General features: G+C 42.8%; 2 protein-coding genes across 3 annotated transcripts in view; one reads left to right on the forward strand and one right to left on the reverse strand.

The window, feature by feature from the left end:
* Nucleotides 1–17,894, reverse strand: part of tbcd (tubulin folding cofactor D) — a 24,849-nt gene continuing 6,955 nt past the window's right edge. Inside the window, exons 14-39 of one of the 2 annotated variants that reach the window (XM_056406093.1) lie at nt 13,436–13,592; nt 11,094–11,151; nt 10,974–11,003; nt 10,571–10,656; nt 9,803–9,883; nt 9,475–9,548; nt 9,209–9,326; nt 8,891–8,951; nt 8,764–8,786; nt 8,641–8,672; nt 8,460–8,522; nt 8,309–8,367; nt 7,613–7,694; nt 7,409–7,527; nt 7,228–7,319; nt 6,855–6,995; nt 6,067–6,150; nt 5,440–5,598; nt 5,139–5,277; nt 2,810–2,931; nt 2,338–2,415; nt 2,165–2,251; nt 2,006–2,093; nt 619–728; nt 395–479; nt 1–301 (exon numbers count right to left, since the gene is read on the reverse strand). In XM_056406093.1, coding sequence (XP_056262068.1) covers nt 281–301; nt 395–479; nt 619–728; nt 2,006–2,093; nt 2,165–2,251; nt 2,338–2,415; nt 2,810–2,931; nt 5,139–5,277; nt 5,440–5,598; nt 6,067–6,150; nt 6,855–6,995; nt 7,228–7,319; nt 7,409–7,527; nt 7,613–7,694; nt 8,309–8,367; nt 8,460–8,522; nt 8,641–8,672; nt 8,764–8,786; nt 8,891–8,951; nt 9,209–9,326; nt 9,475–9,548; nt 9,803–9,883; nt 10,571–10,656; nt 10,974–11,003; nt 11,094–11,151; nt 13,436–13,592 — 2,249 coding nt within the window. In that variant the 3' untranslated portion in view covers nt 1–280. Of the gene's footprint in view, nt 305–394; nt 480–618; nt 729–2,005; nt 2,094–2,164; nt 2,252–2,337; nt 2,416–2,809; nt 2,932–5,138; nt 5,278–5,439; nt 5,599–6,066; nt 6,151–6,854; nt 6,996–7,227; nt 7,320–7,408; nt 7,528–7,612; nt 7,695–8,308; nt 8,368–8,459; nt 8,523–8,640; nt 8,673–8,763; nt 8,787–8,890; nt 8,952–9,208; nt 9,327–9,474; nt 9,549–9,802; nt 9,884–10,570; nt 10,657–10,973; nt 11,004–11,093; nt 11,152–13,435; nt 13,593–17,894 lie in introns of both variants that reach the window. The other variant, XM_056406092.1, reaches the window with a different exon arrangement.
* Nucleotides 14,410–17,894, forward strand: part of znf750 (zinc finger protein 750) — a 4,469-nt gene continuing 984 nt past the window's right edge. Inside the window, exons 1-2 of the mRNA XM_056406095.1 lie at nt 14,410–15,130; nt 16,587–17,869. Of these exons, the coding sequence (XP_056262070.1) occupies nt 16,608–17,869 (1,262 nt within the window). The 5' untranslated portion in view covers nt 14,410–15,130; nt 16,587–16,607. The remainder of the gene's footprint in view (nt 15,131–16,586; nt 17,870–17,894) is intronic.

Genomic DNA, 17,894 nt, shown 5'->3' on the forward strand with positions numbered 1-17,894 from the left:
TGAGAGTACGCTGCATTTTATTAGTTGATCACATTCAACAGAGTTCAGATACCAGAGTTTTAGATCCGTCAAAAAACATTTGGACGTGCGCATCAAAATAACTTTGTAGTAACAATAGCAGATGTTTGGATCCCATCTATTGATACTGAAACTGCCCGATCATTGTGTGGGTTTTTTTTGGCAGACGTACAGACTAACGATCCAGGCTTCAGAAGAGCAGCTCATTGCGAATGATAACGGCCCTTTGTCCACATACATGACCGATGACCGCCGCAGGTGATCAGGAAACCTGGGCAGAGCTCTGCTGATGAAAGAGAGTGAGAGTTAACTCAGTCCAACATGGTGATACACGTACACATATCAGCTGTTTGCTGACGAAGGTTATCCTGGTTACCTTGGTAACAGCCTGTGGCCTGGCCACTCCCAGCCAGTCACAAAGCTGATTCCTCTGGGGGCGAATAGTGGCAAGGTCACTCTCCCTGGAACACACACCCAGCACAACAAAGTGTTACAGATTATATATATATATATATTAATATATATATATATATAGATACATAGCAAAAGCATTTAACACTGAAACAACATTTAGTAACCGCATCCAACGTGACAACTAACCAGTTAGCATCACTGAGCAGGGTCATGACATCATCCAACACTTCTGGATCTATGACATCATCGTAGGTCAGAAGCATCTCGTACATCTGGCTGGCCGTGGTCTTTCTGATCTAGAGTGTGAGAGGAACAGTTAGTCATGTGTATGTTGGAGCTGATGTTACATACATGACTGACGTGCCGTGTGCAGCCGTGGTGGCGGCGTGTTGAGGCCGGACTGACCAACACGTTCACCATGATGCTGATGTTGAGCAGCTCTATTGTGTACCACGTCAACTATGTCAGGTAAGGAGGCGATAGACCGTAAACTTATCATTCTAAATGAAATGTTGATTGCAACAATGTAATATTATAGAATAAAGACACAATCAGCATTTAGATTGGGTCCCTGTTCTACTCGCTTTTACCACCCAGTTCTGTCTGCAGCCCCCCAGGGTGACGGCTCCATTTACAGCAGTAAAGAAAGTGCTTCACCTATTGCGTCTGCAGCCAAAACAGAAGGAAAATAGAACTCGTGTTTTCCCCGTTTGACAGTTATTGGTCGACATCCCCCGGGTTAGGGTTAGTGCTTCGTAGTTTCTATCCCCAGTAGCAGAAATAATGGACGGGGGAACAATCAAAGTAACCGTGGAAAACGAAATGCAGTCCGTCCTGCGTTGTTGGAAGTCGCTCTAAAGAAAACAGCCAGTGGGCCAGTTGTCTTTTTGACAGCTGTGCCAACATTAATACCATTTGGAAACGCAAGGGAAGTTGACCGTTGCCACTTTAAGAGTGTTAGCATGCCAACAATGGCGAATAAGCATTCAACACAAAGTGCAACTGAGGCTAATGGGAATGTTAGTCGTCTTGCAGTTATTTGATCATGAACCAAAAATACATGACAATTTAAAACCTCGACTCGATGATGGAGCTCGACAAAAAGGGATCACTAACGTTATGACTATTCCTCCTGACGGGGCACATACATGTCACAACCAAAATTCACGTCAATCCAGCCACTAGTAATTGAAAAAAGTAACTCGTTGTTCATTTCACTCAAAAGCACAAATATCAACCGTATGGTTGGGGTTCGGTCAGGGGAACGCCAAAGCCATGAGGATTAATCCTCTCGAGAGGAGCCGGTGTGTGTTGAGCAGGACACTTAACCCCGACTCTGCCGACGGTGTGTGATTGTAAGTCGCTCTGGATAGAAGAGTCAGCTAAATGAAATGTAATGTAATATTAGATGTTAAAATATCTCAGAACGAAGACACATTTCACTGGTATTCGGAGAGTGTGAATGTTTTACCGTCAACCAGAGTGGTTAAATGTTCTAATGCTGAGAGACGGCTTGTCAATGCGTATATAGATCCAGGCGGGACAGGTGAGTATTCCTGTCCTGTGAACTTACCACAGGGAACGTATGGCAGAGTAGCATCAGCAGCTGGGACAACACTCTCTTCCTCACTTCCCCCGGGAACTGGATCAGCCCACAAAAGCTGCGCAGACGCAAACAGAACAGTCATCAGCGCAGTTCAGAACCGAATAAGTCACGGCGATGGAGACTTACACAGAGATACAGGCGCGCAGCTTGGAAATATCTTTGGCCTTCCTGAACTCTTTGCAAAGAGCCAACAGGTCCAGACAGAACTGATGACTTCACGAAAGAGAGGACAGAAAAACACAATCTCTCACACATATCATTCATAAATATTTCCTTTTTTAAGCTTCTGCACCACTCACTTCTCTTGTGTCGTGAAGATTTCAAAGCAGCTGTTGGCTAGCATCTGATTGAGCATCTTCAGCAAAGGAATAGACACCCTAAAGAAAGAAACAGAAAACACTGAACTCAGTTTATTATGTTCGGGGTATTTTAAACTATTGTTACGGTTGCATTTTAAGTGTATTTGTTAAGAATGAATCCCTAAATGTATTAATAATATTGACAAAAAACATGAGCGAATAAATTGGAATTATACACACACACACACACACAGACAGTATATCACAATTCAACCACAGAAATGTGGCTAAAACCAAAGTGTTCCATCAAAAGTAATAATGTACATAATCATATACAAGCAAATCACAAAATAAAAGCAAAATGAAAACATTGCAACACATAATGATGAACAATTCATTCAAACTAAAAGACGGACACATCACAGTCCAGTCCGAGATGGAAAGGGAGTCACGCATGTCGGCGTGTGTGTACCGGTCATTGCGGCGATTGTCTCTGAAGATGCTCAGCAGCGTTTCTCCAAACGGCGTCAGAGCGGCGCTGTCGTCCTGAATCCCTCTCAGGTAGTCAAACAGCGACTGGGAGGAGAAATGCACCTGAATGGACGCAGCAGAGGGGAACAGGTATTAATGTGGAGCAGCCCAATATTCAACTGTTCATTGTGGGGAGGTCGGTTGTGAGCCAGGGCTGCATACATTCATATGTTTTTGTATCTACATCACAATGACAACTTGAGTCGTAAAAAATAACATTTTTTCGAGTTGAAAAAGAGTTTACGTTAAAAAAGGGACGCTGCAGTAACAGAGCCATGTTCCAACATGGTGTGCTCAACCGGTAAATAATAGTTAAAAACAGAAGTAAACATTAGTTTGAATATAAATGACTGATAAAAACAGAACATGTGGCTGTAATAACTAACTGTGTATGTGTTAGAACCTGGAGGCCATGAAAAGAAAAACAGTAAAACATGATATCATCGGGCAGCAAGAAATAAAGTTTCTTGTTGCAACATAGCAACAAAACACAGCAACACAATGTGCTAAAAACAAAGTTGCATGGAAACGTTGTGTCTGATATCCTAATCTACACTTTAAGCCATTTGGAAGAACTTTTGATATTGTATTTGCGTTCCAATGCCTACAAGTTACTTCAAGCTTTTATAATTCATACTACCAGATATAATACACGTAAACACTTGGTAAAGAAGACGTTTTCTCATCCTGGGACTGACTGACAGTTTCCGCTGTTTGGCTTCTGCGAGGCCTCATGATCTCTCTACACTTCGGCAGGCCTTCAAAGAAGTTCTTGGAAAGTTCATGGATGCTCCATCTCTCTCTGGCCTGTGTGAATATGTGCCTGTGGTGTGAGAATGGTCATCTTGGCTCATGTATGCATGCAGCATTGGCTCAGTGTCCAGCATGCAATCCAGAACAAACATAATGAGTCCCTTCCCGTCCTTGAGAATCTGTGGCAAAGATATTGGAGGTAAAATCAAAACGAGAGCCAGATGATCGTCTCCGATGGAATATGTTCACGGCCTTCGTTGGCAGACGAGTTGAACTTCACGGCCGCGACTACAGGCTTTAAACTTAGCTTTCTTTTTGTTACGTCCACTAAAACTAAAAGTTAAAAATAACCCAACCATCACAAATCTTTATGAGCAGGACAATCTTTCCAATGATTGGTTTTAACAGGTCACACTGGAACAGGAGGGGGAGCTTGCTGAGCCCCTGTGGGGCCCCTGTGGGGCCCCTGCTGAGCCTCCTGAGTGATTCTGTGTAAGGGGTCAGGAGGGGAAAGTGTCAGACATGCTTTTAATCTGTTATTTACCAGCGCATAGTGAAGATTAAAATGATGGGAAATTCTCGCTTGTCCGAACCACGAGGGACTCGTCTGATCAATTTGTTCTGAATAAGTCGGGATGCTTCAAGCTCAGGTGGTTGCTACAGTTTTACGAGTCGTGACATGGTGGAGATAAGTCAGAGTTACACAGCCTGATATCTGTGATTAAAACAATATAGAAAGACATTCTAGAGTATGGCATTACAGTGTAAAGACTAAGACTTCAGAGGACACATGGCTCCCCCTGTTGGCCGACATGTAACAGCCACAAGCTGACGGTTCCAACTCGATACAGGCAGCAAGATCTACCGACAAGTCAGGCCTTACTGTGTGATACATGTGAATATCTACAATGAAATGTGGTACGTCACAGCTTGTTGGTAAGAAAGGTACAGCAATATAACATTTAATGTTTCCCTTATTTGTCATTTTCAGGTGTTCTAAATGTTATGCCAGTGGTGAAATGTTCAAACAGCATCCTTAAAAAGGGAAATAAAATGCTAAAATCAGCTATAATTTCTACTAAACTCTATACACTAGATTGTTCATCGTGTGAACTTCTTGATTCTGGCCTTGAAATGTGAATACACTCATGGAAACCTTTACTAAAGCAACTGTAGGTTAAAGTGAAGTTGAACAAAAAAAAAGATTTAATAACAAATTAAATGTCATTACAACATAAAGTGTCTTAATAAGAAGAAGGGAAACCATGAAATGGATAATCTAGTGCTCCTTATCATAGAGTTTACAATCTGCTGCAGGGATGGAAAACCCCTATTTCAAAAACTGTAGCCTCATCTGGTGTTTTGAGATCTTGTGAAAAGACAAAGCATATGAATGCATTCAGCGACCACCTTGCCCACATCCGTTTTCTGTTTTATCTTTCAAAGTAATCGCCCATCTGTACATCCTAATGCTCTGAATTGACCATGTTCTACTCCTCTTAGCACAGTTGGCCTACCGTGGTCTCGGTGATCCCTCCCACAGACACAGTCAGGCCCAGCAGGGTGTGGTACTGATACTGGGGCAGCCCAAGAAGTTGGGTGATATACTGGTAAGCTTGTGATGGAGCGTTCCAGTTCAGACTGGTTATGGTCTCGCTGAAAGACATAGCAAGTGGAGGGAAAGATCATCAAATATCTTTATTTTATTTTTTAAAAGTCTTTGCGAACACAATGCTGATGAAACTTTCATATTTTATGAATATTTGACAAAACAGAAAAAACAGTCCAGCCCACTTGTTGAGGGCAGCGGTGACTCACACAGGGAAAATGCTCAACAGCTCCTCCTGCTGTGGGATGTGAGGTACTGCAGGCTCTGTGCTGTGGAGGAGGCGCAGGAAGACGTAGCCAGCGTGGGCTCTGTAGCGGTCAATCTTCTCTGCTGCCTGCTGGCTCAGGCAGCACATCATACACTTCACCCTGCATGCAGCAAAGTGGGAAATAACGTAAATAAATGCAATCATTTATTGAGCTTAATCAGAAATTCATGTAGGCGCCACTTCACTGAACTTCACCAAGGTACAAATTGGCTCTTGTGTTCTAACGTTTACCAACTTCTGAACCTGTTTTAGCTAGTGTTCTGGTGACAATAAATTCATCAATATTAGACAATAAATAAACCCAAAGGAAAGAGTGTCTGTGTGAATTCATTCATAATCAAATAAAGTAAAAGTAAATGCTGCATTTTCTTTTTTTTGCCCGTTCCTTTATTATCACTTAACAAACTGCATGATCCCAGTTGGGTGGGCTAAGGTTGAGGTATTGTGGCCACAGTGAGAAAAAAAAATGACAGTGAAGACTACGGTCATAAACTGACTGACATAAAAACGTGTATGTCACCAGCTGGTGACATTTAACTCGGCGTGGAGTTCTCCATTTGCTACTCACAGATCTGGCTGAAGGATCTCTGGAGCGCTGCTGGCCACCAGCAGAGTCACCTCCATCAGACTGGTCATCGCTGCCTCTCTCACCCTGGTCACAGCACAGAAAGAGTGAAGACTTTATGGGCTGGAAGCTTCCCTACACACACTGACCTGGGTCAGTATGATCCGACTCCTTACATGAGCAGCAGCTCCTTAAACAACATCTTTTCAAACAAAAATGACAAATGATACGTTTACACATACAAAACACAAGATGGCACAAGGACGCATGACGTCATCGGAAGATCATGTTTTAATGTCATTGAATTTGGCAGTTTCCTTGTCAAATTAGTTTCATGGCCGCAGGTTACACTTTGTTTATGCGAAATGTTAATCAAGATTCAAATGTCACACCCAGAAACATGTGCACGGTGGAGAGAAATCTCTCTCTATAAGGTGTGGGCTGAGAAAAGAAGTAGAAAAGTGGATAAAAACCGAGGAGATAAGGACGCAAACAAGGTCGATTCACGAGAAAGAATGAAGGAAAGAAAAAGACGACTAGACAGTGTGAGAGGAGGTGCCCATCCCATGAAGTAAGGACAAGTGACAAGCCCGGTGACATTCCTGGCGAGGCAGCAAGCATGGCCTGGGGCTACTAGTGAGACAGGCACGCATGTCATGTCTTTGTGTCCCTAGGTGGAGGGACGGAAACACACCGGAGGCCTCAGGCGGGGGAGCATTCCTAAAACCTGAGGCGCACGAAAAGCACATGTGTGTTTTTACGAAAGTACGATGAAAGGGAAGTTCACTTACCAAGCGCCGACGTCCCCTCTGCTGTCTGTCGTGTAGTCGTTCATACTATGAAGCAGAGCGCCGTACACCTCTGCTACATTCTCAGAGCAGAGAGCAGAGTCTGGGGAGCCGTTGGCACAAACAACCACCTTCCCACACACTCTGATCATTCGAATGTTGAGGGGTTAATGGGGGAGAGAAACAAAAGGACGGACACGTCATTCAGGTCGTGCAGGTAGTCAGGCGGGTGTTTATTTTAGCATTGCTGCCGACACCACAAAGAACAAAGGAGAGACCGAGGGTCCTTCAGAACATAAGCCGGAACCACAATACCTACATTAAATAAGAAAATATGAAATAAAATGAATAAATACAAATGTTTATGGGAACTCACTGAGCAATTGCTCTGACTGCATCTCTCCTCGACTCTGTAAAAGTCCCCTCCTTCTGGCTGACAGTGCACATCTGCTTCAGGCCTCCAAGGATCTAAAACACACACACACACGCATGATATCTATATACTGAGGCAGCGAGTCCTAAAATGGCTAGACAATGTAAACATCCTCCACACAGACCTGCTCCAGTTTGCTGTGGATCATAAATCCTGGCAGACAGCCGAGGGCAAGGGCAGACCCACAACGAGTGAGCATCTGGTGACTCTTCAGCCCTTCAATGTACTGAGATACCAGGACATCTACAAACACACACACCATATAGAGAGTACCTTCAAAGTCAGCCCCAGTATAACGAGTGGAACAAAGAAATACTATCCAGCTCACCCTGCATGTGTGAGTCAGCCTTGCCCGGCTCGGCCTGGTAGTACTCCTCACACAGCGTGGACAAGGCTGACACGACGGCCGCCTGCAGACAACAGAGGATGAAGCAAACAGAACAACTAATCGTCTTTCTGAATGAAAAGCAGCATTATAATAACTAATAGTGGCCGTCTTGACTTACAGTTTTGAAAATGATGTTCTTAACCCTTGTGTTGCCTTAGGGTCATTTTGACCCGAATCAATATTACACCCTCCCCCCGCCTTTGGGTCATTTTGACCCGATTCAATGTTTCACCCTCCTGTTACCTTTATATTTACTAACATATTTTACCCTTTGGGTTCAATTTGACGCCAGCAATTAAAACCTCCAGAAAATTATTAGAATTAATATTGTTTTCCAAGTTTAAGTGTGAGGCACTTTATGTTTGTTTGTTGACTACCGAAAGAACACCGACATTAAACATTGAATGGGGTCAAATTAATCCTAAAGCCGGGGGAGGGTGTAATATTGATTCGGGTCAAAATGACCCTAAGGCAACACAAGGTTAAGAGAAAATACTTCTCAAACGTATGTTAAAGAGCTGCATTTAATTTAAAAAAGGTGAAACATTTAACGACTATTCAATTGGCTAGAGAAAGGGAAGATTTGTATTTTATTTGATCCACAATGTTAATTGCATTTTATAAAGAAAAGCTCACCATATTTCCGTCCTTCACACTGCTCTTTATGGTGTCGTCAATAAGCCATTGCCATGCAGCTGAAACAAAGTGTCACAACTTTAGAAACTTTGAGCCGAGACGTGGAATAAAAAACTAATATTTAAAAGCATGAAAGCAAGAATAAATTTACAGATTACAGGGTCGTTCTTCAAAGGCATTTTGGACAGCGACAGCTTTTCGATAAGACGGCACACTGTAAAAAATAAATAAAACTGATCACATGTATTATGTGAACTTAGCACATTGCTTATCATCCGTCCTCATGTTGGTTGCTTTGTGGAAGCCAGTTTTCTAATTGCTGTGTGACTTACTTGCTGGCCTCATTAGCTCTCCACCAAAACCCCTAAAACAAAGGCAGAGTTGTGATTAAAACCAAAATATCTTTTACATTTTGAAAACATACTGCTAATATAAATGATATCCTTTCCACTAACCTGTACTGTTTTTTATCATTAAGCTGAAAGTAAGCCAACAAATGAACATCAGCAACAGGGAGCATTACGACCTCATTTTATCCAACTTCGAACAACATTATTATTCAGCCCGTTTTGGTACACGTACCTTCTGGTGAATGTTCTTTAATGCATCCATACATTCTGAAGAGATGATGTCCACCACAGTCCTGTCAGACCAATATAAAGGGACAACATGTGAGACTCATTCAAATTCAAAGCAACAATTCATAGAATGGAGAAGGGAACAACATTATTTAAAAAACCTACAGTAGCTGCTTCATGAGCAGATATACAGTGTTCTCATTTTTTGAGCTACACGGTTTCATAGCTGCCTCGTAAAATGTCCCTTCTTGTAAAATGCTTAAGACTTTTTTTTGTTATGTGCATAGACTAGTTATTCCACTAACTGGGTATTAAAGTCTACCTGTTGGTCTGAAGGCCCAGTTTGTACAGAGCGTGTGTGATCTCTGCACATGCTAGGATGGCTCCATGGCGACCGTGGAGGTCTAAACCAACTGCCACGGGCAACAGCTGGGGCAAAACTGAAAAAGAAAAACAAGGGAGAAAAACTAAAAAGAGCAAATCTACTCAACTAACCATTATAGGTTTTTGACAATTTCCAAAAGGCACGTCTCATGAGCAATTGTCTTTCTCCATTGCCTGTGGAACAGGTACGGTGACATTGTCTACCTGTGGTTGCCATATAATCAGGTGCTTGAGGCGTCAGGTTGTGGAGTGCTTTAGTGGACAGCTCCCGGATCACTCTGGAGAACACATGTAGAGAACACAGCATTTTGGGTAGACCAACTATAACTCCATATTTGGTGACATTTGTGAAGACGGGCAAATACGTCAACTAATTTAACATAAAGTGCACATTAGCCAGAAAGTCTCGTTATACTATACACGTAGTAAGAAACCCAAAAAACAACAGAAAAGAAAACACAGGACATGCAAATGAACAAACACACACGTGCACACAAACTCACATCCAGAATACATAAACACAAGTACGTACCCGTCCCAGTGGTTGATCTTCATGGCTACCAAATGATCGATCATGGCCTTGGTGTACTCTGGGAAACTAGCTACGTAGACACTTTGAAAACAAAATAAACAGCTTTAGCTGCATCGCTGCCAACTGTAACCATAGAACATCCACTTATCGTCCTTTTCTACATCTGTATTCGGTTTTCTTTGTTATGTGCCGTTCATAACCCGAGGCTAGCATCTTTCTTCATGTGTTCTGCTCCAATGTTTGTTCTACTGGTGGTGACACACTTACGCCAAAGGTGACACTTTACTGAAAGGGTTTTTGGAGCTTTTCTATGTTTGTTATGTTGCATTTATATCTTAAATGCAGGAAATGCACTTATAAAAGATGGCAAAAGTTTATAAATCAAATTTTTTTTAAACATATTCTTCATGAGCAGTAAACTGCACAGCTATAGCAACATTAGCAAAGGCTTTGTTCTAGGGAGGATAACAAGCTTCACATTTCTGGGTACTTTACTAACTAGAAATCATGTAAGGTCTGCACACAACTCCCAAGTGTATTTTTCTCTTTGGCCAGTAGGACAGGAAGATGAGAAAAAAAAATCTTTTGGCTGCAAGTTCAGCCATGAAGTTGGACTGGTTTCTATTTGTCACTTCCTTAGTCAATGAGGAAGGATGGGACACGAGCTGTTGCCACACACTTCATTGTTTTGGCTCTTGTAGCATCTATTTGATTATTGTGCGACTAAGACAATACGACTGCCACTGAGCAGAATACACAGTTCCTTACCTGATGTTCAGATAGCAGTTGTTGAGATTCCCAACAGCAAAGTAGTCTGCTGCAGTCAAGATGTCAATGCCGTGAGGAAATGTCCCCTATTGACACAGAAGCGAGCAACAAAAGGCTGAGACGCGTCAGAGCATTGTGTAGGAATGACCCACGTTGTTCAACACTGAGCAGATTCATCTGAGAAGGGACATGAGTGATTTGGTCCTAACTGTATGTGATGACCTACGATATAAAGAGAGATTTATGGCTCATGGACAGTCGTCATATCGAATGTCTGCCGGTGCCCTGTAGCTGTATTGGGAGGTTGTCGCTTTGCTTCAAAAGCTTTCACTGACAAGTTTGAGCAAGACCCGGGTGACTGGCAGCAAATAAATATCAAATCACAGTAATAGTAGTCACAAACCTGTCTGCCAACATTCTCCTGGAAGGCAGCCTGGGACAAAATGATATAAAAAATTAAAAGCCGTCATGTAACTGAACATCTTTAATGAGGTTGCAGTAGGATGTTGACGGGAGAACTTACAGAGGCAGCTCTGCGGCAGTTGACATTTCTGTCGAACACAGCCGTGATCACCAAAGAACTGAAGGGGAAAAACACAAAGTGTGAATTAGACTGGAGAGTATACTTCAGATAAAAGTGGTGTACATAGAATTATCCACCGAATGCAACAAAAAGAGTGTTTTCAGTCACAGAATGCTTACAAAATAAGTTTAAAGGGGAGAGAATGTACAGAAAATGCTCCTATGTGCATTGGTTTATGACAGTTTAGTTTCAATATTTATTTATTCTCCTTATTCTGTAACTAAAACTTTGGTCCATTATCTTGCTTCGCTATCATCCCTATGAGCAGCTTTAAATGTAGAAACCCTATGTGTGTATAGCCCTGTCCTGTTAGAGCCTCTCAACATCTTAATGATTAGTTACAAACCAATGACTCAGATTAAAGTGATGTTTAAATCTAGATTACATCACCATGAAACGTTGATTGAGGTGCACAGGTTCCTGGAAAGTTTTGGAGTGCAGCAACATTATGATTAACCAGGAGTCTGCAGCAATACTGCAGGCTGGGTGTGAGTCTGTTTTTCACCCCAATATCCTCTCCACACTGCCTCTACAAGTCTCAGGAGGGCGTGTGAATGTCAGTTATTAAAGGGGAGCCAACTTACTTTTACATCACAGCGTGACAGCCTGAGAATAACTGCTGTTGGCCTTGTTTGCTCTCCTCCCATATTCCCTGTCTCCTAACACTCAGGCCTGGAGCTTTACTAACTGTCCCAGCCCTGAGGACTTGGAAACAAAAACTGTCCTGATTGCACTCTGGATAATGCCCTCCAGGATATTTTTTATTATGTCTGTTGTTGCTACACTTAAATAAGCGAACAGAGATAGAACTGTGTGTGCCTCCAAGTCACTTAGTCACACGTTTCAGAAAGTAATTTTTCTGTAAATGTCATCAAGTTGTGATGAACAGAGCAGGAACCAGCTTGTCTGAGCTCGGTTGCCAAACGGCGACCGAAACCTACAGCAACAGGCGAAACCTGGCAATCCTGTAGGCTAGGGAAAGGGAGGGTGTTGTCACGACTGCTGATGGTAATGGTAGTCACAAGGGGTTCAAACTGACACTGCAGAGCTGGTCTGCACAGTCAGAGGCCACAGGTTCATACATGCACACCGAGAGAAAGGAGAGGAGGAGGAGGAGGAGGAGGAGGATATGGCACCCTTGTTGGTGTATAAATGTACATGTTTTAAGAGGTTACTCATTACTGTTCAGACTGGCTCCAACTTCTGGGCCGAGAAAAAGTCCTTCTTAGTCATTATTTATTTTAATCTACTGACCAAAAAAGACCATTTATTTGAATTCACAACAGCTAACAAACTGCACATAAAACTGTTTATTGACCCCAGCTGCCAATACATCGTAAGCCCCTTACAGATATGCACCCCTGACGATAATCTGATGGTTATTTAAAATGTTACATGTCGCATGTCTGAATGAGCAACCTGGTTACTTTTATGCTGAAGTCTTCACGGCAATGTAAAAACAGAAATGCATGAACGGATAAATGTCCATCACAATGTTTTACATACAGCGCGTCAGCAAACGGGAATAAAACGAGTCCCAACTGCCACTCAATGCTCGTGTGCTGTGAGTTATCAACGTTAAACTTGAAAATGCAAATAGGTCTCCCTGCCTCTCTCTGCCAAATATCCCGTGAGCATTCAGAGCTTTTTTACTTTTAAACCAGAAGTTGTCATGAAAATGAATAGAAAAAAGCCAACAATTAAACAGGCACATAAAGCCAGCAAAGTTAAATATCACATGTTTAAAACATGGCTATGCAGATTACATTTATTTTTTATCTGAAGTAACTTAAAATGACATTGTGTAATTAAGACCTACCGCAGCCAACTTTAATATAAAGAAGTACAAAGAGGGCCACATATCAGCTGGTTACGTGGGGACATGCACGACAGATGCAGCACAGAAAACGTTGGAGGCAGTGAATGACTTCCTGAATATTAAACAGTAGAGGAACATATTGAGAGTGGATGTACATACTGGTGGGTGATATTAATGACGGATAGTGGGCTTGTCACAAATACATTAATGTTTGTACGGCTCCATTGATATTTGACCGGTAAGGAAAGATAAAAGGATTATGTTGTTGAGGGTGACAATTATGGCGTACGGGTGATGTTATACTGATGTAAAACATTGCTGTCAAAATGTACAACACATTCACAGGGAGAAAAAGGGATTGTATTATCAACAAACTAAATTTAAATGCATACAAAAAGCGTCTTCTTTTGGAGCCAACCCTGACTTTTCAAATGAAATATTATCACAAGCTTTTGAAGATTACCTGGAAATCTGAGTGACAAAAGGCTCGAGCTCTTTGGGCTCGTACGCTCTGGCGAAAGACCAGCACACGTAGCAGGCGGCGTCACGCACATTGGAACCAACGCTGCACGCCCCCCTCTTCTCGTCGTAGGTCAGGGATTTGACAATGAGTGGCACAACTGAAAGTAGACAACAGACATGGATGACCAACACAAAGTCTTGAGACCGCAACCAGTAACGACTAGCTGGATTAAGGTCGTGAAGTCAATGTTTACGTTGCATAAACTAGGCCTCCAACTGTGGTAAACCTTGTGGACTATAGTAAAGACTTGCATATAGAAGCGACAAAAAAGTGTCATAAACTGTTCATTTGGAAGAATTTATGAAAAACACCACAGGTCCAAGCAACTACCAAAATAATAAAATTAATATTTTAAATCACAGATTATCATCCGTAAGAAGAACATGGCTGATTAATCATTGTCAGACTATTGGAAACCTAACTGAATTCCCAGGTAGTGCCTGCCCACCTGTTCCTCTCCCACTGTGAGAGCGTCAGTGAAATAAGTGTTCATAGTCCTTTAATACTGGATCATTGTGTTGTATCAGGGGAAAGAAAAGCACAATGCCAATAACACTGTTAGGACTCGGAGGCAGCGTCGGAAATACACAAGGGGAAAGGGTAAAACTGCCGCTGAGAAATATTTGTTTGCCCCTGATATCACGAGGAGAGGGGCGAGAAATGCCCATATAATTTCGATGATTTAATAACGTTTTATTTGTGTTCATTGTTGTGTCTGTCCCATCTGTATTGGCCGCTCTAGGTAGGTACATACAAGACAAATCAATAAATATAATTTTGAATTATTAAAAAACAAAGAAATAAGTTATAATTGTTAATAGTTGAATAAAAAAATGTAATAACAATAAATAACCAGAAAGAAATACGAATAAAATGGAATAAGATTGTCTGATTTATGTTTTCTGCTTGTTATTTGTTAAAAAAATCTAAGAAAACACTTTGAATCTGTAGAGTATTGCCTAATAGTATTATTGTTGCCATTTGTATGACAATTGCTCAAATACTGTAAGCCTAAATAAGTATATTTATTATTTTTGAACAAAAGTTAAATATTATTTTTACAAGTTTCAAAAAGTGCCCCCAATTTCTTTTGAAATGCCCCTGTATGTCAGTCAGTGGGGGCCAAAAATTGCCCCCTAAATAATACGTACATTTCCGACCCTGCATGGAGATCTTGCCAGCTTGATACTGGACACTAGAAACGTGGCACATTGGCGTAAATCAACATGATTATTATTATGTATTTCCAGGAATTGCAAGCCTGTGAGGTCCTTTCCTCAAAAGACAGAGATGGAGCAGGTAAGAGAAAGAAGGAGCGAGAGCCCCCACCCAACCCAGTCATGTAAATCGTCGCTTAAGGCTTGACTAATATCAGGTACATCAATGTTGCCTGAGGGCCCTGCTGTTTGGCTGAAGCCCCACCCACTAGTTAAGACAACATCTCAAGAGAGAGGATCTCACCACACAACTAACATTAGCAAATACAGCACACACACATCATACACATTCACAAACACACGCTGAACTCTTTGCACATATTGGCCTGAACGTCCTGACTCGTGCTGGCTGAGGACGACGGAGCGGCTCTCTGCAGGCTGAACACTCAGGAGGCGACTGCTGCTACAACCAAAGCAGGTAATGGCTTCATTTGTATCATCTCTCATCCACGCAAGAGACATTAAGTTAAATTTACTAACTTACAAGCACTTCGTCAAAGCCTTTCTGTGTTATTAGAAAAGACTGCTTTTGAAAAGCTACCATGAACTAGTTTGTATCATAAAGAGTTGAGAGGAGTTGCGTTTCCACCTGTTACCTATGGATTATAATTAGCCCCTACTTGCACCGTCATGGCTGATTCACATGTCATGCTAAAAGTCGCCGGCCTCAAAAGAAGACTTTCTAAAAAATTACACCATCTTTAGAGAACCAAAGCTCTCTAAAGATGGTATCGTTAGAGATACTTTGTTATGCTTTTAGAATATTTAGAGCATAAAGGGACTGAGTTGACAACACACCAACTGAGCTGAAACCAAATATAAACTTTAGTTCAGTCGAAAATCTGAAACTAAATGTTCTGGATTATATTCACAGTCAGAAAGAAACATGGTTATAAAGGGAATGTTTGAATGAGTTGCAGTCCTTTGGAAAGGAGTGGCTTTGCATGCTCCAACAACTGGACAGAAACTTGAGTGACAACTTCTTGCGACAGCGCATGACAAGCAGGTTCCTCCATGCGGCACCCAGCAACACTTAACTCACAGCTTTAGGTGATGTTTCATTTCAAAGGGGAAACTAAAGTGTTTCAGATGCCTCCAACATCACTGTTTTAACTAAACGGCTGGTTTCAACCATTGCCACTCATGCTGACCGGTACATTACATGCTATGGAGTTATTAAAGAATTATTGATCATATTTTTGTATCTCCAGAGCTCATCATATGATAATTAGGAGCTGAATGCATCCCGCAGGTGTAGTCATGGGAAGCAGGTGGCTCGTGGTTCCCACGCCGACAGCACAGTTTATTCAGGTTGATAGAGAAAGCAAGTCTCTGCATGCCCTCCGGGTCTGCAGAGACGGTGTCAGTCAGTGTGGAGTCTGCCCAACACCTGCCTACCTCGCGCCTGAGCAGCTCCCACTTTATGGGACGGACGAGTCGAGTGATATCAGAACGGATAGACAGGTGGAGGCGTTTGTCGGCTGCTGATGCTAATCAACCAAAACCACACGCAGACAGGAGCGCACCTATGCAAACATGTGGGGACACTTTTGCATACAGGAGACATGTTTTCATATTGAACTATTTCTAGTCCAGTGAGCAGTAACAGTTGCAAAAATACGTTAGCCTGAGGGTGCAGTGTTTTGTGTAGCTAGAGATTTTTCTGTGTAAGCAGCTTCAAGATCACAAAAAAACCCGTCGCAATGAAAGCCCCCTCCTCCTGAACCAGTCCAACAACTCTTGTAGCCTATTAAGCTCAGTGGAGATTTGGTACAAAAAGCTGCAATGATTCATGAGTTTCTTGTGTAACAAAAAAAAAAACACACCATCCCACCGTCCCACTAAACTGTAATGTGGTGTATTTTTCCCTTCAGAAAACTTCCACTGGTTTCAAGATGGAAACCGCTCAGGAACGCAAGCCAAAAAGGCCCCACTACATTCCTCGACCGCCCGGCAAGCCTTACAAGTACCATTGTTTCCAGTGTCCTTTCACCTGCAATGAAAAGTCCCATCTCTTCAACCACATGAAATATAACTTGTGTAAGAACTCCATCTCCCTGATGTCACAGAAAAATGGCCAGACAGCCCGACAGGTCAAGCCTGTGGTAAAGGACGTCCCCGACCAATCTAAGGACTGTCCAAGCCCCCTGCCAGCAGCTCAGAACAATCGTCCTGAGAAAGCAGGTACTCAGGCCAACAAAGCTGAGAGCGCCGATGACACGGAAGAAGTAGACGTTGGGTGTGACAGTCCAGTCAATAAGGAAAACCAGAGCGTGACAAAATCAAATGCAGTAATAGAGGGAGGGAACAGCAATGAGAACACGTCTGTGCCACGCCCATCTGCTTTCTCCCCCGTCACACCCAAAAGTGACGGAGCAGAAGCCTTCATGTCACCTGTGCAGCAGCCAGAGGATTCACAAGCTCCTGTTCCCACTTTCAACCACCCAGGCTTTCCATGGGGCACGATTTCTTCATCCATTTCCTTAAAACCATTCTCTCCTCCCATGGTTCCTGAATACACTCCTTATCTCCTGCCTGACCGGCCTCTGTATCCACCATACTACCTCCCGGCAAACCACCATGCAAATGAGCCAAACGCTCCCTCTTTCCCGCCAGAGGTTATGAATCCGCAGAGGCCTGTGGCGCCACAGCCCATTGCCCCACCTCACGCTGCCCTCTTCCCCCCATACCCATACAGATATTGCCACTCTCTTCACTCGAACTCCCCTGTGCATTTTACCCTGTACCCCCATGAGCTCTCCATGCCAATCACAGGACACAGATATCTTCCTTTGGATTTGTATGGCCCGGCCCTTGGGCCAAAGGATTATGACTTATACATGCATTCTCGGTCCAGTCTCGACAGCCTCCACACATCGACTAAAGAGGAGAGCAACCATGGGCAAAGGGGCGACAAGGAAACCCGGCTGAGTCCTAAAGAGGGCTGTTCAGCGCTGGGCTCCCCTGACAGACCCAGTCATGCACACATCATCCAGAGACACACAGAAGCCCCACCCTACACCCACAAGAGTGACCCACAGGCAACCGCCCAACCAGGACACACAGCTACACCCGTTGAACCTTTCAAAACCGACATACGGCTTGAGGAGTCTGCAAAAACCTTGCTGCAGTTAAGAGCTCTGCATGTGGATGGAAGGTGAGTAAAAATCCCCACATTTTTA

This window comes from Pseudoliparis swirei, chromosome 23, assembly GCF_029220125.1.
Source record: "Pseudoliparis swirei isolate HS2019 ecotype Mariana Trench chromosome 23, NWPU_hadal_v1, whole genome shotgun sequence".
Lineage (NCBI taxonomy): Eukaryota > Metazoa > Chordata > Actinopteri > Perciformes > Liparidae > Pseudoliparis > Pseudoliparis swirei.